Below are 21800 nucleotides of genomic sequence, written 5' to 3'. Positions count from 1 at the left end.
GGTGGGAAGAGCACCGGAACAATATCAGCATTTCGGCGCGCGAGGGAGAGGGCGTGCACTTACTAATTTTCCTTTCCTATTGAAGATACTACTTTCCGTATGAAATATTATAATTTATTACATTTATTTGATTTTATTACATTTATTTGATTTTATTACATTTATTTGATTTTATTTTAGTCCCCATTTGGACTATTCTTCCAAGAGTCCTTAAACATTAAAATACACTGCTCAAAAAAATAAAGGGAACACTTAAACAACACAATGTAACTCCAAGTCAATCACACTTCTGTGAAATCAAACTGTCCACTTAGGAAGCAACACTGATTGACAATAAATGTCACATGCTGTTGTGCAAATGGAATAGACAAAAGGTGGAAATTATAGGCAATTAGCAAGACACCCCCAATAAAGGAGTGATTCTGCAGGTGGTGACCACAGACCACTTCTCAGTTCCTATGCTTCCTGGCTGATGTTTTGGTCACTTTTGAAGGCTGGCGGTGCTCTCACTCTAGTGGTAGCATGAGACGGAGTCTACAACCCACACACGTGGCTCAGGTAGTGCAGCTCATTCAGGATGGCACATCAATGCGAGCTGTGGCAAGAAGGTTTGCTGTGTCTGTCAGCGTAGTGTCCAGAGCATGGAGGCGCTACCAGGAGACAGGTCAGTACATCAGGAGACGTGGAGGAGACCGTAGGAGGGCAACAACCCAGCAGCAGGACCGCTACCTCCGCCTTTGTGCAAGGAGGAGCACTACCAGAGCCCTGCAAAATGACCTCCAGCACTGCGCATGACTGCAACAGAAGAGTACCTGAGGATTAAATAGAAACGTCGTTTGACTTGTTTGGACGAAGTTTAGCGGTAGCTTTTTAGACTCCTTTGTCTGCATGTAGAACAAGTGGATTACTGAAATTGATGGTGCCAACTAAACGGGATATAAAGAAGGATTTTATCTAACAAAACGACCATTCATGTTGTAGCTGGGACCCTTGTGTAACGTTCGTCTTCCTCCTCGTCTGAAGAGGAGCAATGATCGGACCAAAATGCAGCGTGGGTTGAATACATATTTGTTTATTTAAGAAAGACGAAGACGGAAAAACTCTTAAACAAACTACAAAACAATAAACGACGTGAACAGACCTGAACTTGTGAACATATAACATGAACGCACGAACAGGAAGGAACACACGAATGAAATAAACGAAACGAACGAAAACAGTCCCGTGTGGCACAAACACTGACAAAACACTGGAACAATCACCCACCAACAAACGGTGAGAACAGCCTACCTTAATATGGTTCTCAATCAGAGGAAACCTAAAACACCTGCCCCTGATTGAGAACCATATCAGGCTAATTAACAATGAACCCAACATAGAAACACATAACATAGAATGCCCACCCAGCTCACGTCCTGACCAACTAAACAATACAGAACAAAGGAAATAAGGTCAGGAACGTGACACCTTGGGATTGCAAACAGAGGAAGATCTTCAAAAGTATTATTTAGTATTATTTGATTTATTTAATCGCTTTTTGTGATTTATGAAGCCTGCGCTGGTTGAAAAATATGTTGATGTGGGGCACCATCCTCAGACAATCGCATGGCATGTTTTCGCCGTAGAGCCTATTGTAAATCGGACAACGCCGTTAGATTATCAAGAATTTAAGCTTTTTTGTTTTATATATATTTTTTTTACACCCTTTTCTCCCCAATTTCATGGTATCTAATTGTTAGTAATTACTATCTTGTCTCATCGCTACAACTCCCGTACGGGCTCGGGAGAGACGAAGGTCGAAAGCCATGCGTCCTCCGAAACACAACCCAACCAAGCCGCACTGCTTCTTAACACAGCGCGCCTCCAACCCGGAAGCCAGCTGCACCAATGTGTCAGAGGAAACACCTTGCACCTGGCTACCTTGGTTAGCGCGCACTGCGCCCGGCCCGCCACAGGAGTCGCTGGTGCGCGATGAGACAAGGATATCCCTACCGGCCAAACCCTCCCTAACCCGGACGACGCTAGGCCAGTTGTCGCCCCACGGACCTCCCAGTCGCGGCCGGCTGCGACAGAGCCTGGGCGCGAACCCAGAGTCACTGGTGGCACAGCTAGCGCTGCGATGCAGTGCCCTAGACCACTGCGCCACCCGGGAGCCACAAGAAGTTAAGCTTTTAAATGATATAAGATACTTGTATGTTCATGATTGTTTAAATTACGATTATTTATTTGAATTGTGCGCCCTCCAATTTCACACAACATCCGGCTGGTGTCCCTCTAGTGCAGGGGTCGGGAACCTTTTTGACTAAGAGAGCCATGAAAGCAAAAAAAATTGAAATTTATTTCAGTGAGAGCCATATAATATATTTTAAAAGTGAATTCAACTAAATGTCAGTATAATAAGCCTCTGAATTTACTTAGGATGGGTCTATTTTCATGTTCACGGAGAAGCGCCACAAATCCTTTTTTATTCCCCACCATACACGGAGCACCATCAGTACACACTGAGAGAAGTTTATCCATAGGTAGATTTTTTGTTGTTGAGCAAACTCCATGAAAGACTTAAATAAATCCTCACCTCTTGTGGACCCTTTTAATGGCAGAACTGCAAGACTTTCTTCGCGCAGTGTGTCACCAACAGCATATCTTGCAATCACGCTGAACTGCGACAAATGGCTCACGTCTGTTGACTCATCCAAAGCCAGGGAAAAGAACGGCGCTGCATTTATGTCCTTCACTTGCGTTTCCTCCACTTTGTTTGCCATCACGATGGTACGATCATGAACAGTTCTTGCCGACAGAGGCATGTCTTGTATCCGTTTAATTATCTTGTCTTTGTTCGGAAGATCATCAAAAAGTTCATTGGCTACATCCAGCATGAACGTTTTAGCATACTCGCCATCTGTGAATGGTTTTCCGTTCCTCATTATTGCTAAAGATCCAGCAAAGCTAGCGGAATTATAGTCACCTTGCCGGGTCCATACGCGGAGTTGCTGCTGGCTAGCTTGCACCCTGCTCAGTAGCTCTTGGCACGCGTTCTTTCTGCTGTCTCCCGCAGGGTATTTTGATGCAAAGGTAGCATGGCGCGTGTCGAAGTGCCGCTTTACTTTCGACCATTTCATCGATGTAATTTTGTCATTGCAAATTAGACACACCGCAGAACCTGCTCTCTCCACAAAGGCGAATTCTTCGGTCCATTCGTCCTGAAATGTACGATACTCGTCATCTTTTTTTATTTTCGCCATCTTCTTCGTCGAAGGGTTAGCTTTGAGCTAATGACCGAGCAGACTGATTCAAAAGGAGGCGTTTACCTGTTTTACCTAGCAACGGCCAACGTAGGCCAGTATCATTTAATTAAAATAATGGACAATTGCTCCTGCAGCCCTGAACAGGACATGAGCAGTGAAAAATCGATGGATGGATTAAAACAAGTGAGAATATTTTGTTTTATCTGCGAGCCAGATGCAATCATCAAAAGAGCCACACCTGGCTCGGGAGCCATAGGTTCCCGACCCCTGCTCTAGTGGGACGCCTATCCCTATTAACATTGACAGTTTTTTTCAAAAGCATTACATTTTAGAAGCTACATTTTGTAAGTTGCAGGTTTTCTATCATTCGGTAGAATATTTTCTGAGAAAAGATTTGTACAGTTGTTCTGTCAGGTTTCCGGTCCTGCCTTCTGTCCTCTTGTCCCTGTTTAGCATGTGACACTCCATGTATGTGAGTGCATCACAAAGTTTGTCTAGGGACACACAATTCTTGTTGTATTTTTCAAATATCAAATAGAGTGCTCAGAAGTAGAGGAAATATCCAACAAATACATAGAATTTGACTCAGAATTTTGCTTACAACAAGACAAACATCTGAGAAGACATATGAGCCATGACCTTGGGAGAAATAATAGGCAATAAACATAAATCCCCCATAAGGCTCAGTTCACTTTTCTTAGGTATTTCTCAACTTTAAGGGTTTTCTGTGCCCAGTGCATTTTATTTTCTTGTACATTTCAGTATAATTCAATCCATTTGAATGGACAGTGGGCCACTGTTAAGAGGCACTCAGTGAGACTAATGTAAAGGTGACCTTCAGGAAAGCTGGTCTGTTGGTCAAAATCCGTCTTGTGATCCAGGTTTATTTCTGTCTGGAGCCTTGCTAGCATTATCTTGCAGTGCATTGCACACATATAGAAGATGTGTCCTGCAGTTAGTTACATGCCTGTTATCTGTTTAGCAACACACGTTATGTAAATACTATGTTTCCAGTGGATCACGTCTAATCATTTATGACATCTATTTAGTAATGTTAACCGCACAACATCAATTTCCTGATGAAATAGCAGTTAGCACCTTGCAAAAATGCATTGGGAAGATCTTAAATCTGACCAAACACCCCATGAGGCATGGTGAAACACATTCAGTTAAAGATTAACAAATGACAATTAAAAATAATATCTAACCCATCTATGCCCAGCAGCGTTGCAGTTCTTGAGACACTTAAACCGGTGTGCCTGTCACCTACCCCATTCAAAGGCACTTAAATCTTTTGTCTTCAAATCAAATCATTCACCTTCTGAATTTAACACATACACAATCCATGTCTCAATTTAACCGGTCTCCTCCCCTTCATCTACACTGATTGAAGTTGATTTAAGATGACATCAATAAGGGATCATAGCATTCACCCGGATTCACCTTGTCAGTCTACTGTATGTTATGGAAGGAGCAGGTGTTCCTAATGTTTTTTACACTCAGTGTATATATTGTATCACATCCACTCTGAGCTCAGCTGGCACTGTGAGCTTAACTAAGGGCTTAGTTCAATCAAACCAAAATTGTCATTTTTTTTGCTTTTTTGCTTTCCCCGTAGACAAATACATTGGTTTTGTTATTTTGTTTAAGACACTATAAAAGCAGTACATGGACTCCTCTCACATACAGTTGAGACCTTCAGTTGTCAGAGTGAGAAGTGTATGTGTGCAAACAGCTGTTGTGTAAACAAAGGCTCTGAGTAAACATTGCTATAGCAAGATTGATTGAATCTTGCCTTAAGAAAGCCCCCCTGCCGTCCTCTCCACCCCCACCTGACATCACAAAGAGATACATGTGTTCTTGAGAGTCCTCATGTAGGCCAACTCAACCAGGAGGAGTGGGAGGCTGATCCAGTGACACGTCCTGTGATTCAGGACTTTAACATTGTTATTAAGAAAATAACATTAGGTTACTATAGTACAGCATGTGCTCAAGTGCATCTGTAATGCTTACAGTACCTGTGAATGCTTTTTATAGATCTAGATCATCCTGTAATCTTTCAAATTCCGAGAGGTCATACAAACTAATTCAGTTGGCCAAATAGCCACAGCTCAATCAAATATACATGACTATAGCACAATATCTTTCTACAGGTCGTGAGAGGTAGCATGTGAGGTAGGAGCTCTAGGAAATACCTTAAGCTGACATCAAGGTTTTATTGTCTGTACCCACACAGGCTGCATGACATAAAATGTTGCAGCTCCAGCATGTCTACAGCAGGTTTTAACCTGGTCAACCCCTCAAGCCTGTTCTCGTCCCATTTTCAGAAATCAGCCCTAATCGGTGGTGATGGTAAGGGCACATTTCAATGTTTCCTGCTGGAAGACTTCTGAGTCGTCTCCCATGCATAATATCCATGCAATTCTGCCTCAGACAGATATGTGCTGTAATCTCTTTGAAAATGAGCACTTGCACCATATAAGAACCTCAAACCGCTGAGTTTCAGGAATAAGAGGGAGGAAAGGACAGAGCCATATTGTACTGTACACATGCCCTTGCTTTTGAGAATAGAATGTGTTCTTTGGTGCAAAAATCTAAACTATTATTGTGTTCCAACCAGCAGCAAAATATCATAATAACATTTACCAGACACTCTTATCCAGAGCGACTTACCGTAGTGCGTGAATACATACAGTACTTTTTTTCCATACTGGTCCCCCGTGGGAATCGAAACCAAAGCCCTGGCATTGCAAGCACCATGCTCTTCCAACTGAGCCATGACGTTCAGAAACCTTGATGTAACTGCTTAAAGAGATTGAATGGGATCTTCAGCACTTACAAATTCGTAACATACCAATTGCACAACAATTTTTTTTACAGAAGGTAACATATCATACAAAATGGAGGACGTTGTACACAATTGTGCAACATTTTTGCTGACCCGTTTTTGCTCACGAGCGCTACTTTCATAACTACTGGTTGAAATTATACAAAAGCTCTGTAGCATCACCTTAAACAGACCCTGGAAACAAATCTTCCTTAATGCATTGTATTTTCCGTTTTTTCTGTCCTGAAGCAAAAAAAATTGATGAGTGGCAAAGGATGGTATGACATGCTATTGCTATGCATGTGGTATACAGTACAAGTGCATTTTTAGTACAGGTGTCAATGAAAACAGAGAATGTCTTCCGACCAGTGTAACTCAGTTAAAGATAGATACAAATAAATACTGTGGAAGGTATCTGGGACAAAATAAAACAGGATTTAGACTTAACCCTATCTACCTCTGTGTCAGTCTGACTCTCCCCTGCTATCCTTCAGTCCACAAATAAAGGAATAAACACCATTTACGGCTTATCGAACCAAAGGCATCCCTTTGTGTACCCTAACTTAATTTCTGTTGGTATGAAACCTGTGCTGGCCACACCATACATGACAACAGTAGAAGATGTGTATCCCCTCGAGACTGCAGACCCCTCTTTGTTCATGGGGCAGGTGCCATATGGACAGGAACACGTTCAGCTCTGTTGCCTCAATAAATTGTTGTTGACACTGCCCTCTAGAGATGTGTGATAGTGCATTAGTACTGCAGACCTTATCCCAGACAGCAGCCTCTTCTGCACTGAGGCCAGTTCCTCTACAGCAGTGCAATTAAATGCTCCAGGGAATAAGACTGTCTTTAGCCATTTATGACAACTTTTTCCTTCTATTTTTCTCTTTTTATGTATTCTCTATCCTTGTTTTATAGGCAAGGTCATTCAAAATGCAAACATCTTTATACAATCCACTGACCAAAGAGAATCAAATATGCCACCATTTGCTCCAAATCCATTGTTGTAAGCTACTGCTATTTATCTAAAAATCAGAGTGCATACTGTATACTCAATAATATTGGGGATTACAACCTGGTCTGTGGGTGGAAGTGAACATAGGATAGGATAAACCCTACAAACATTTTGCATTATGTGAACCTTGAAGCAACTTCAGGTGTCTGTTTGTGTACAGTGAGAACATACAATTTCATCTAGATTTGTTCCAGTAGCAACGCTGTCTCTGAGTTCAAAATCTAACTCTGCTGATTTGATGACATTTTGTGAGCATCTGCAGTGAGTGCATAGAGGATAACATATGCATATGCCTTATTCAATCTATTGTGGATGATTTTCAAGAATTGGCCAAATGCAGAGTTTACAAATAACGTATGTGTGGACACTAAATTCACAATAACATCCATACCTCATTTGTATTTGATCATGGGACATACTCATGATAAAGAGTAAAGGAGGGGAGAGAAACTGACATAATCCTACACTTGCATTAGGAGCTTTGCGCAGGCTACTAAAATGCAAATATTGGGGCAAAAGGTTTTCTGTTTTTTTAATAGGGGCAAGGTGCACTTCGGGATTAATTCATAGTTTTTCATGGTGATGGTGCTATAGTATAGCGCCAGCTAAAGATGCTGAAACTATCCCATTTCATTGCGTTAATGTACAGTAGAATAAGGCGTTGCAGTATAGAGGATGTTATAATGATCTTTAAAAACCTTTCCACTAAAGAAAAACAAAATCCTGCAGAAATAAATCGGTTTAGTGGACAGAATTCGAGGGGGAAGGGTTTAGAGCCAGGGTAGGATTAAGGAAAATTGTGTGAAATAAAGAGCGAGTGATCAGGAGTGACTGTGTGCTTGCGTGTGTGCTGGAGGGCGGGAGGATAGAGCGCGCGGGCGAGAGAGAAGAGCATTGACTGAGAAGCATAGAATTTCATCCAACCTATATCATTTTTTTCTAATCATCGACTGCACTGCTTAACGTTGATTGTCTAGCAGGAAAATATTTTTCTACGCAGTTGAGGAACCGTTTCATTTGACGATTATTGGTCCTCTTTGCTGTAATTTAAGTGTACTTGGAACGAATTTATCATATTTCTATTTATACTTGAACTGCATCATGAACAGTTTGTGGGCACCTCTCGATCTCACACCTTTGGAATGGTGGGGATTACGCAGCCGACAAATGGGGAGCATGTAAACGCAGATGGAGTTTGGGATTTATTGCAAAATAAGGGAAAGATGACTGTCTTCTCTTTGTGTCTCCTCTTGTTCGCAGATCTGCTGGATTTAGCCGTTGGTAAGTCATCATTTATGCATAAAAGACAGTATGTGAGAGTTGAATAAAAAAAGCCTCTCACATTTTAAGAATTCGTGAGGTCATAATTTCAGAGACGCTGTGGAAGGCAGATGGCGGAGTCCATGTACATTTGAAACAGTTTAAATGTTGGCCGCTCATATTATGAACCATAGCATTCAATATGCATGCACATAGAATTGCCTCAACTTTTCCCCGTTCCGATAAAGTGAATGGTTTCCTTGAAGACCCTAAAATGGTATTCCTCCGCAGCTTCAGTTTTGACTGCTGGCATCCTCAGATATGGTATCGTTGGGTACTAGGGTTTGGTAAAGGAAAGCATAGATGGAGGAAGTGTGCATCACACATCATGGTATTTCTTGCAAATGGTCCATAAACTTTACAGTGTGAAATCAAGTAATTATCTTCTTCTTGTTATTTTATTATGATTGTTATCATTACTACTTCTGATCGCTAACAGATTAGCTGCCTGTGAATTATGGCATTCAGCTATAGGCTACCGTTATGTTTCAGGCTCCTGGGTGACTCACATTGAATGCAGCCTTAGCTCAAGTGTTCTCCATAGCCCATGAATACAGCCAGGACCAGACTTCTAATAATAACGAAATAACAGTGAATGAAGACAATTGGTACATTTATTTATCTCCCACGTGTAATAGTTATAATGGGGAGTAGGAAACGGATGAAAAACTGCCTGGATACTGGAACTTTCTCATAAGATCAAGGCATTGTGTACTGCTGCATATTTTTTTATAAACAATTGAAGGCTATTCCATGGGCTCCTGTTGTCTTGCATTAGGCTTACATTTAAGATGTAGATCAATAACTTTTATTTAGCCAAACTAGGCTACAGCACAGTCACTGTTAGAGTAGATTTCGTTTATTTGTCTGACACTCAAAGATCTGGCCAGATTCTACAGCATTGAAGCACACATTTTTCCGTAAAGCTGCAATATGTAACTTTTTAGGCCACCTGACAAAATTCACATAGAAATGTGATTTATATATACACTACCGTTCAAAAGTTTGATGTCACTTAGAAATTGACTTACAGAATAATTTCTTTGTCCATTAAAATAACATCAAATTGATCAGAAATACAGTGTAGACATTGTTCATGTTGTAAATGACTATTGTAGCTGGAAACGGCAGATTTTTAATGGAATATCTACATAGGCGTACAGAGGCCCATTATCAGCAACCATCACTCCTGTGTTCCAATGGCACGTTGTGTTAGCTAAAACAAGTTTATAATTTTAAAAGGCTAATTGATCATTAGATAACCCTTTTGCAATTATGTTAGCACAGCTGAAAACTGTTGTTCTGATTAAAGAAGCAAGAAAACTGGTCTTTTTTAGACTAGTTGAGTATCTCGAGCGTCAGCATTTGTGGGTTTGATTACAGGCTCAAAATGGCCAGAAACAAATAACTTTTTTCTGAAACTCGTCAGTCTATTCTTGTTCTGAGAAATGAAGGCTATTCCATGCGAGAAATTGCCAAGAAACTGAAGATCTCGTACAACACTGTGTACTACTTCCTTCACAGAACAGCACAAACTGGCTCTAACCAGAACAGAAAGAGGAGTGGGAGGCCCCAGTGCACAACTGAGCAAGAGGACAAGTACATTAGAGTGTCTAGTTTGAGAAACAGACGCCTCACAAGTCCTCAACTGGCAGCTTCATTAAATAGTACCTGCAAAACACCAGTCTCAACGTCAACAGTGAAGTGGCAACTCCGGGATGCGAGTTGCAAAGCCAAAAAGCCATATCTCAGACTTGCCAATAAAAATGAAAGATTAAGATGGACAAAAGAACACAGACACTGGACAACTCTGCCTAAAAGGCCAGCATCACGGAGTCGCCTCTTCACAGAACACTATTGGCAATCTCTCAACCAGCTTCACCTGCAATGCTTTTCCAGCTTTCTTGAAGGAGTTCCCACATATTCTGAGCACTTGTTGGCTGCTTTTCCTTCACTCTGTGGTCCAACTCATCCCAAACCATCTCCATTGGGTTTGAGGTTGAGTGATTGTGGAGGCCAGGTCATCTGATGCAGCACTCCATCACTCTCCTTATTGGTCAAATAGCCCTTACACAGCCTGGAGGTGTGCTGGGTCACTGTCCTTTTGAAGAAAAAAATATTGTCCCGCTAAGCGCTAACCAGATGGGATGGCACTTCGCTGCAGAATGCTGTGGTAGCCATGCTGCTTAAGTGTGCCTTGAATACTAAATAAATCACAGACAGTGTCACCAGCAAAGCACCCCCACACCATCACACCTCCTTCTCCATGCTTCACGGTGGGAACCACACATACGGAGATCATCCGTTCACCTACTCTGTAGTCTCACAAAGACACGGCGGTTGGAACCAAAAATAAAACATTTGGACTCATCAGACGAAAGTACAGATTTCCACCGGTCTTATGTCCATTGCTCGTGTTTCTTGGCCCACGCAAGTCTCTTCTTCTTATTGGTGTCCTTTAGTAGTGGTTTCTTTGCAGCAATTCGACCATGAAGGCCTGATTCACTCAGTCTCCTCTAAACAGTTGATGTTGAGATGTGTCTGTTACTTGAACTCTGTGAAGCATTTATTTGGGCTGCAATCTGAGGTGCAGTTAACTCCGATGAACTTAACCTCTGCAGCAGAGATAACTTTGGGTCTTCCTTTCCTGTGGCGGTCCTCGTGAGAGCCAGTTTAATCATAACGCTTGATGGTTTTTGCGACTGCACTTGTAGAAACTTTCAAAGTTGACTGACATTCTTAAAGTACTGATGGACTGTCGTTTCTCTTTGCATGTTTGAGCTGTTCTTGCCATGATATGGTATTTTACCAAATAAGGATATCTCTGTATACCACCCATACCTTGTCACAATAAAACTGATTGGCTCAAACGCATTAAGAAGGAATGAAATTCCACAAATTCACTTTTAACAAAGCACTCCTTTGAATTGAAATGCATTCCAGGTGACTACCTCATGAAGCTGGTTGAGATAATGCCAAGAGTGTGCAAAACTGACAACCTGGCAAAGGGTGGCTACTTTGAAGAATCTCAAATATATAATATATTTAGATTTGTTAATCACTTTTTTGGTTACTACATGATTCCATGTGTGCTATTTCATGGTTTGATGTCTTCACTATTATTCTACAATATAGAAAATAGTGCAAATAAAGAAAAACCTTGGAATGGGTAGGTGTGTTCAAACTTTTGACTGGTACTGTATATTTATGATTCTCATTGATAGCAAGTCTAAGTGGTAGATCTGTTCTTTGTGTGCTATTTCTATGTTTCATTCTTAAATTTAGTTTCTGCTCTTTTACCCTTCGGTTTTGTACACCAGCTTCAAACAGCTGAAAATACAATATTTTGGGTTATGGAAAATATATATTTCACAGCAATTTAGATGGTACAATGATTCTCTACACTATACTTGCTTGTTTTATCACATAAACTGAAATAAGTCTAACTATTAGAAATTTAGCAAACAGGAAATGGCGGAGCGATTTATGCATAGTGCATCTTTAACTTCTTGCAACTATAGGGGGTGCTGTTCCGCATTAGCATATTTGTGTCTCCAAATTAAACTGCCTCGTGCTAAATTCTTGATCGTACAATATGCATATTATTGTTATTATTGGATAGAAAACAGTCTATAGTTTCTATAGGAGTTGAAATTTTGTCTCTGAGTGGTACAGAACAATTTCTACAGCACTTTTCATGACAGGGTTCAGATTTCAGAAATTTTTACCTCTGATCTGGGGTCTGTTTTTAAGGCGACAGTGAATGCTATGAAGAAACCGACACTGCCTACGTCTTCCTCTGGGTGTCTGTACGTCATCACGTTTTCAATGGAATCGATGGGACGTTCACAGCCATTATAAAAGACGAAAATGTACAGAGACCACCCTTTCTCAACGTGCGCCTGAAGCGTAAAGGACATCGGACCTGCCTCGTTCCAAATCGTTTTTTAGAGAGTGATATTTCTCCGGTCATGTTTTCAGTCGTTATAGTTGTTAAAAACATCATAATGTAGTTAATTTGAACCGTTTTATAGCAATGTATATCCGTTTAGTGCGATTTTGAGGAATTTCTTTGTTGTGCACTCTGAAAGTTTGGACACGTTTTAGGGTGTCGGTCGTTGGTGCTGGACATTTCGAAGGACAGAGGACATCTATCGACCAAAAGACGTTTATAACATAGAAAGGATACATTGCCCAAGAATATGATGGAAGATCAGCTCAAAGTAAGCAATATTTAATATGATAAACCGTGTTTCTGTCGAAATATTTTAAACGCATATTTCGCCATTTTGTTTGGTATAGCTTCACCTGGCGAACCCTGTATTGAAAAGTAAGGATAATTTTAAAAATGTAAATCAGCGGTTGCATTAAGAACTAATTTGTCTTTCGATTCCTGTCTACCCTGTATTTTTTAGTCAAGTATATGATTAGCTTTCAATTAAACTAGATCACTCTGATAGATGACGTCAGACATATTGAGGCTTGATTTCCTAGTATTTTTATTGTGTAACCACGGTTTTGTATGGCTAAATATGCACCTTTTCGAACAAACTGTATATGTATGTTGTAAAATGATGTTACAGGAGTGTCATCGGAAGAATTCTGAGAAGGTTAGTGAAAAAATTAATATCTTTTGGCGGTGATTACGTTATAGCGCTCTTTGGCTGGAATCGATGCTCTGGTAACGTTTTCACATGTGGTATGCTAACTTATCGATTTATTGTGTTTTCGCTGAAAAACGCTTAGAAAATCTGAAATATGGTCTGAAATCACAAGAACTGGGTCTTTCCATTGCTATGCTTTGTCTATTTTTATGAAATGTTTTATGATGAGTAAATTGGTCATACACGTTGCTCTATCTAGTAATTCTAGTGGATTTGTGATGGTCGGTGCAATTGTAAACTGTGATTTCTACCTGAAATATGCACTTTTTTCTAACAAAAACTATCCTATACCATGAATATGTTATCAGACTGTCATCTGATGGTTTTTTTTATAGGTTATTGGCTATCAATATCTTAGTTGAGCCGAATTGGTGATAGCACCTGAAGGAGTAAGAAACTGATGGAGTTAGAATAGTGGTGTATTTTGCTAACGTGTTTAGCTAATAGATTTACATATTTTGTCTTCCCTGTAAAACATTTTAAAAATCTGAAATGGTGGCTTTATTCACAAGATCTGTATCTTTCATCTGGTGTCTTGGACTTGTGATTTAATGATATTTAGATGCTACTATCTACTTCTGAAGCTATGCTAGCTATGCTAATCAGTGTGTGGGGGGTGGGGGGTGCTCCCGGATCCGGGTTTCTGAGGCAGTAAAAGTTAATACCTAGATGCAATCATAGGCTGCCTTTTTACTGTCCTATTCCATTCAGAAAAGGTTTGAACACATAAGAAATTTGAAATATAGTGATTGAGCAGTCTAATCAATTGGTCACTGAAAGCAAAGAATGGAGGCAAAATACTATAAGTCATTAGTTTTCATTTGAAGGAAAGGTAATTGAGGTGAAGTGAAAAATGTGGGCAGAGTGAATTGATTCTGGTGGGTGGAGTGAGGCGAAAAGATTAAGGAAAGGGAATGCAAATCATCAATGATGCTGCTGCACCTTTAACCAATTGAGGGAGTGAAAGCTTTGACACTTTCCTATTCAACCAAGCATGACACTGATTTTGAAGTCGCAGGCAGGGCTACCTCATCACGACAACATGAGCCTGGCTCATGTCTCCTACATATACCCCCTATGACCTCCTACCCCATGAAAGACCGTCCCACAGTTGGGCGCCATTGTCACCGGCGGGATCGGAACCCTATTCTGCCACATGAGAAAACAATGTCATGACCATTAGACCAAGAAGCAACTCCCTCAAGGGCTGAGGGTGATACTAATTTTGAAGTTGCAGGCAGGGCAACCTCATCACGATTTCATTAGCCAGACTCATATCTGCTACAAAATGTCAGGGGACAACTCTGTTTCTAGCGAAAGCGTAGTTAGGAATGTCGGGCTACTTGCCACTAGATTCATGCTGCTCTGAAAATGCAGTGCATTAACTCCATATGCCTACATTGGCCCACTGCATTCTAAGCAGCATCAACTCTTCACTTCCCACTCCACTCAAGTCAGTGAGCCCTCCATTGACGTTTCACTGACGTTTTCCCAAGGGAGCCCTTCTTGTTCGAGGGTGAGAGAACGAGGGGAAGGTGTCATAGTAGTTTAGATTAGAACAGCCCTTTAGTCTTCAATGTTTCTTGGCAGCATTGTCCAACTATGGGCATGTGTATTCTCATTTAAACGTTTTGCTCTCTTTTGTTCTCTGTGAGTCAACTCTGCCAGAGCAGCTGAATGCCTAGTGGTTGTTTATATGTCTAGCTGGGCACTCTTTATAAGTACCCCCCATATGGAGAGATGTTTTTATTCATCTATATGGATGTGCGCATTGTGGCAGCACAATGTCGTCCCTTATTGCTGAATCTCAAATACTTGTATTTAATTACTGTCCCTGTCATGTTTTGAGTCTGTGGATAACACACAAGCCTAAGGATATTTTTCATTGATTTATAACCTGCTGTAATGTATTCCATGTCAATTATTCAGGTCATAGAGCAGAGTTTAACTTTCTACAATGAACTACAGTAGCTAGCCATAATCCTATTTCCCCACATTGCCCTCTCCTCCACAGGGTCAGGGTCTAAATGCAAACATAATAACAAATACATTAGAAACACAATATCAATGCAGAGGACACATTTTGTCAGCATACATTTTACATGAGTGATGCGTTTTTTCATGCTTTATACAATTTCCTCTAAATTGTTTGTAAATACCACTAGATAGATTTATGAATTTGATAGATTCATTAGATATTGTATTGTAATATAACATCCTTATTACATGGATACATGGTCTTGGTAAACCATTATGAAAAGGAAATTAAGTTGAAATCTCAACTCTAAACAGCTGGAAATGGGTTCAAAGGGCAATGTGGGGAGAACAAAGTCCTGTGTTTTGATTTGAATCAGGAAAAAGGATGTGGTCTCATGATGTGCTGCTGGTGTGATCTGATAGGAACATCTCTCCATTACAGGAATAAGGAGAGTAATAATCGCTGTTCAGGCACACCAGGGTCAGAGGGCACAGGGATACTGAACATCATGTGTTATTCCAAGTCCACAGACACAAATACCGTGTGGTGGTTAAGCACTGTAGTTGAATTTCTGCTCTGTTATAGGCCAATGTACTGATTCAGTTTTATCAACCCACATCTCGTGATCGGATAATTCAATATTTGATATTGTAGTTTTAAATACAGCGTTCTTTCTTGGTTTTGGCTTTTACTTTGATGGCTTGCTTCGCTCCATGGCAGGCTGTCCAACAGGCAGTGGATCATAACAGTGGGGGGAGATTTAGTGGGGAGTTAAAAAGTTGTGTGTTGGAGTTGATCTGAGGCTTTCCTGTTCACTGTCCTCGTCTGCTAGTGACAGCTGGGCTTTACTCACAGGAAGTAAGAATAGATATTGGCAGGAAAGTGGGCTGTGGTGGCTCCTCCATCAACCAATCACCAGGCTTTATTTCAGCAGTTATATAAAATGATTATGAACAAATCTAAAGCCTACCCTCTGTGTTTTTTAATTTGCATTTTATTTCGCTATTGTATGGTCAGCGCAGCTACCTTATTCATTTGATATGTGTCTTTTTTACATGCAGGGTCATCAACCATGCATTGTGTTTCCGGAAACATGTTTGGGATTAGAGCGGGCATCTGTTACGAACAATATCCTGAACAATGTTTTAGTAGAGATGTTTTTGTTCCGTCTAGAGTATAGAACAATAGTTGCCTGTTGAATTGCCAGTGACTATTGTCCACAGAAAGTACATTTTGAACTATTTTAACCTTGCAATTTGGACCTGCTGAAGCCTTGTGACGCCTTAATGTCAAAAGAGGGCTATACAAATCCACAAAGAACACTGTGACTCAGAAGAGAGAATGAAGAGGAGAGAGGAGGTGGGTCTTGAGCCTTCTTCCTAATTAACTGTAATGTGTTGTTTAGATTCCACCAATACACAATGCTCCAAACTGCTGCTCAATTATGCTGCTCAGCTGTCATATAAAAACACTTGTATAAACCGGTGTGTACTCATCTGGTTTACTCATTTTCCTATCATCAAATAGACCCTACAGAGTTTGTCTTACATTGCCACACTCAATAATGTATGACAGTATTTTTGTTTACTGTCTTCTTCAAATAGTGGTATAGTTTGGGAGGAATGGCCTCACTTTAGTTTTTAGTTCCTAATCACCGATTTTTTAAAGATTCATGCCATGATACGGCAACATATGAATCCGTTTTATATTTTATGGCACTATATTGAGCCACATGTTAAAAATAAACTGAGGAAACCACCAAAGCCCAGAGGGTATTTGCATGTGTCAGATCTATTTGCCTTTCAGGTAATGGGTAAACCATGCCTCTAACATTTAAAAAAAAAATGGAATATAACGTTGCAGATAAAGTTTTGAATGACACAATTTCATGTGTACAACATGTAAAGACCTGCAAAACCATATTGAGAACTTTTCAATTTCCAAAAGGACATATTTGGGTGTTTTTTGAGCCTTTGTTCATATTTTTAAAAGCCCCCATACTGCACAACAAGGATGAGGAAATCCATCTCTGGTTGGGGTAAGTTTCTCAAAAAGATGTGAAATTGCAAACGAAGTGTCTGGACCCTTCTTTAACATAACGTTTACATCAAATATAGAGATTTGGTTGTAAAAAAAAAGCTTAATTAACCTTTAACATATTTTATTAACAGGGAATCCACATAAATGGGTTCCGCATCCAAGATGACTTGTTGCCAAGTTGTCTTAGGTCCTAGGGAACACCAGAGGGCTTACATCTCCCACAATGTGAATAATGCAACAGAATCTGTAGCCATTATGCCAAATTGATCTTCCCTCGCTGCCATAATACCCATCTCTTGTGTAGGGTAGTAGGAAGAAATAAAAGAGAAAGTCCTGGCAGATGAACTTTAAGTGGCCTGTATGGATGCAATGCAGTCTGCCATCCCAGTCAATGGCCTTAGATAGGATAAAAACTACGATTCGTGGAGATAAGTAAATGCCAGGGGCAAGAGAGTTCAAAAAGCACTGTAACTTCCCCCTCTACCCTGAAGTCCTGCACTGATTTGAATTGAATTGATTTGATTTTGGACTGTGTTGAAAAGAGCTAGCTTGCTGCTCTGTTTGGCTTGTGTGAGATTTTGAAGGTACTCTGACTCCTCTAGAAGCTGTTGGTGCAGAGATAGGCAAACAAAGGTTCAGGGGGTTCCAACAGTTAAGCATAATATTTCAAATCAAATCAAATGTTAATTGTCACATGAGCCGAATACAACCTTACCGTGAGATTTTTACTTTCAAGAAAATATTTACTAAATAAACTAAAGTAAAAAATTAAATAAAAAGTAACCCCAAAAAATTACATAACAATATTTGTTGTGGCTTCTTTCCATGATCTCTATAGAGCACATGGTGGAATTTAGAGGTTGGTTCCCTCCCTTGATAGAAAAATTGCAAAAATCCTGAAATCTTTGGCAATATACAATAAGCGTCACCCATTATAACTTGGTATGTGTGAGTCGTTTGTACATGAAAGCTTTGTGCTTTGCTCAAAGTAGCATAATACCAGTGGCGATTTTAGCATGTAAATCTTGGTTGGGCAAACGAAAAAGATGCAAACCAGCAAAGTCACCACACAACACAACACAACACTAAACAATACCTTAATTGCACTCTAACGGTGACAAACGGTGCCCACAAACTGTTAGGGCCTACATAAAGCTGTCCCAACAGCAGAGCTTTCTTTTCAGCACCATGGAGTGAATCCTTACCACTGCTACACCTGTCTATCAGCGAAGCCTTGTCTGGCAGCGAAACAGTTCATTCAGTCTCATTTACTGCCTTTTTAAAAAACATAGATTATATGGCTGACTTGCAAATGTGGTTTCTACTGACAATTGAGATTTACAAACAATGTCATAAAGGAACGATGACCGGATAAGAGGCAATCCATAATTTCGATTAAGACATTAATGAGCGAGCTAAGACAGATGTAGTCAATATAACAATTTGTTCAGCACTTTTGAAGGAAAAAGGAAACCGCACACTAATCTTGATAGTATCACGGATATTTAATAAGCCTCACGGCCTTTGTTAGAGCTTTTGTGATTTTTTAAAAATTAGCACCCTTATGTAGACCTAGCCCCACCCACATCCATTCCACGCATCGAAAGGGATTGGAGGCAAAGGAAAAACAAATAAGTGCTACCAAATATAACAATATGCATTTCATAAATATTACAAAAGTGTGTAAATAAGACGTATTAAACACGTCTGTAAAGCCACAATGAGGACATAGCAAGTTTTCATTAATCATTGGGTACATCGTACGAAAAACATCAGAGTAATCTTAAATAGAGACATAATTCATGTTCAAATTCACAACATAACATACATAGGCATTTCATCATTAAGTCCTTTAGGAAATAATGTCTGGAGGGTGAAAATCCCAAAACATTCTCTTTTACTCAGAGTATTATTAATATCACCTCCCCTGTCTGATATCTTAACTTTCTCTATGCCACAAAATCTAAAAGGTAGAAATGTCATGCTTTAGGTCATTAAAATGTACTGCGACTGGATAATCCCTGTCGTTTCTCCTGATTGAACGTTCAGCACTTTTGAAATGTACAGCCACAGAATTCAGAACATGGGTCGTTCTTACAGTATTCTCCCTGTACACCAATTCAGAACCATAGGATAAATAAAGGGGGTATATAAGCAGACAATGAAAGCTCTTACAATATTCAATGACTACATTTCTCTAAAACAGGCTATAGGCTACATGTGCACCACCAAGTCAGAACAGTAGGCTATGTTATGAGAGGGAAATGGACCAAATTATTAGGGTAAGGCACATGGGCTACTAACAGCTTACTACACAACATGCACTGATTATAACCTTTTTAGCTACAGTATACATATCTCCCTGGCATATAACATAATTTATGCAGCAGCATACAATCCATTTTTGGACAGTTGTGCTGTGCTCACTTGAACAGGAAGGTGGTGCCGCGGTCCTTCTTGTGGGGAAATTTTGTCATCAAACTTTGCCATCAAAGTCTGGCATTCTCTGGATTTATGGTGCTTTCAAGACAACTGAGAACTCGAGAAAAAGGGGTGAATCATGACGTCAGTTAGCTTCCAGTCGGAGCCCTAGAAAGAGGACCGAGTTCCCGAATTGTAATTCCAAGTTGGGTGACTTTTCAAAACATATTTTCCCAGTCAAAGCTAGTTTTTTTCCCTGAGTTCCCTGTTGTCTTGAACTCACTGAAGTCTGAGATTTCCCAGTTAGGATTTTCAAGTTGTTTTGAATGTGGCAGAAGTCATGCTGACTTGACAGCATGGCCAATGTATTCAACATTTTCTGGGCCATGGTGTTGCTTGTGAATATTATCCTTTTAAGCTTGGAAAAGAGACTCTTAAACCCAGACATGGACCACACACCCTCTCCACCGAATAGCAGGCAGGGGAAACAAAATAGGAATTGCATTTGCAACACTTGCAGTTAGCCACTGATTCCTTCCAAACCACTCATTGCTGAATTTGCGATTTCCAACTTTTTGTGTAATGTTTATGTCCAATGGCTGATGAGCACCGATACGATTTATCTATCATTTCTCTTCATATGACAAGGATTGAAAAGGATTTGCCAGTAGATTGTCGACTTGATTCATGATGATAACTGCTTGTCTAGCTTGCTAGCTAAGATTTTGAAAGTATGATGTTGACATGATCCAATCAAAGCTAATAGATATAACCTGATTTGACTTCATTTTATCTGTGGCCAATGATCTTGAGCCTTCTTGGATGGGCACTTCTAATGTAAATCTATGGCAGCACCCAAGGGGGACTTGAACTTTCAAGCCTTCCCTGTAGATTTTGCGGTGACGTAGTGTCCCCATGAATGTCAGAACACTGAGCCAATCACAGCGTAACTAGAGAAGATCACCAACCGCTACGCTGTGTGCAAAGAGTGTGCAAAGTTGTCATCAAGGCAAAGGGTGGCTACTTTGAAGAATCTAAAATCTAAAATACATTTTGATTTGTTTTACACTTTTTTGGTTACTACATGATTTCATGTGTTATTTCATAGATTTGATGTCTTCCTTATTATTCTACAATGTAGAAAATAGTACAAATAAAGAAAAACCCTTGAATGAGTGGATGTGTCCAAACTTAAGACTGGTACTGTATATATTAGCTAAACAGGTGGGTCTCAAACTAGGTTGGGCTCTGACATCTCTTCATCAGCAATTTTACTGTAGTCTTTCCTCACTGTTTCCTACATCCTAATATGGATTATGTGGTTTTGCTTATCATGTTCAAACATGGCTGCTGAGTAATAACAATTTCTGTGCCACTGTGTGCCCACATTAGGCCCCTTATTAGAGGCTTGGTAAAGTGTCTCAGCATACAATAGTGTTCCACTTATATGTGTTCATGGTTCATCACAGTGGGCTTAAGCCTCTAAGAATAGCACTCCTAAGCACTGGCAATTTCTCATCTCTGTCAACACCTTAACTCATTCTTATCCTTTTCACTTCTGTCTGCCATTCATACAATGACATTCCTAGAGAGGCAGAACATCTGCCTGCCAGGCAGCGCCAGATTTATTCAACGTCACCATGACCTCAGCTTTAAACCATAGGCTTCTGCTTGTCCTTGATGCGTGCTATATCAAGGTTAGAAATGCACATAATAAAGTATCAACACGGATTCCATTAGCATTTATAAAGTATGTCAAATTTGAGATGATAAGACGAAAGATATGTCTTCACGCTGCGGTGCCTGTTCTAAAAAATGAAATATGTAAGGAAGGACAGGCACATTTACTGGCAAAAATATTCTTCAAAGATCATCCTCAATGATTTGGTCTCTGTGGGCAGGGAGCGTCTTGCTTGGAGTAATGAGCGTGCACATTTAAATGTCTGAACTGTACTGCTGGTGCTATCAGCCATCGCAGGCCCAAGCCCTCCCGTGCAATGAACCCAGCAGAACCCTATAAATGTGTGTGCCAGTGTATGCAGGTGCTTTATCTTTCTTCCTCTGCCTTCATCTGACAGTGATACCTGCCAGCACTGACAGTGATACCTGCCATTTCCACCCTATATCATCTGCTAGGACCCCTCCTCCATCCTTGAAGGTCTGTTTCCTTAAGGCCTCCTTAGCTACATACATGTAGGCATGTATCCTTTATCTGCATTTCCATCAACATAGCATTGTTGTCTGCAGATTCTACCTGCAAATAATTTTTGATTTGACATGATGTTTG

At 40.3% G+C, this 21800-nt stretch overlaps 1 protein-coding gene across 2 annotated transcripts in view; it reads left to right on the top strand.

Moving 5' to 3' along the window:
• Nucleotides 1-7909: 7909 nt before the first annotated feature.
• LOC139558528 (immunoglobulin superfamily member 21-like) overlaps nucleotides 7910-21800 on the top strand; it is a 307618-nt gene continuing 293727 nt past the window's right edge. Inside the window, exon 1 of one of the 2 annotated variants that reach the window (XM_071373699.1) lies at nucleotides 7910-8371. In XM_071373699.1, the coding sequence (XP_071229800.1) occupies nucleotides 8233-8371 (139 nt within the window). In that variant the 5' untranslated portion in view covers nucleotides 7910-8232. The remainder of the gene's footprint in view (nucleotides 8372-21800) is intronic. The other variant, XM_071373706.1, reaches the window with a different exon arrangement.

Source organism: Salvelinus alpinus, chromosome 2 (assembly GCF_045679555.1).
Source record: "Salvelinus alpinus chromosome 2, SLU_Salpinus.1, whole genome shotgun sequence".
NCBI classification, from domain to species: domain Eukaryota; kingdom Metazoa; phylum Chordata; class Actinopteri; order Salmoniformes; family Salmonidae; genus Salvelinus; species Salvelinus alpinus.
This window is presented reverse-complemented; position numbering and strand designations above follow the sequence as displayed.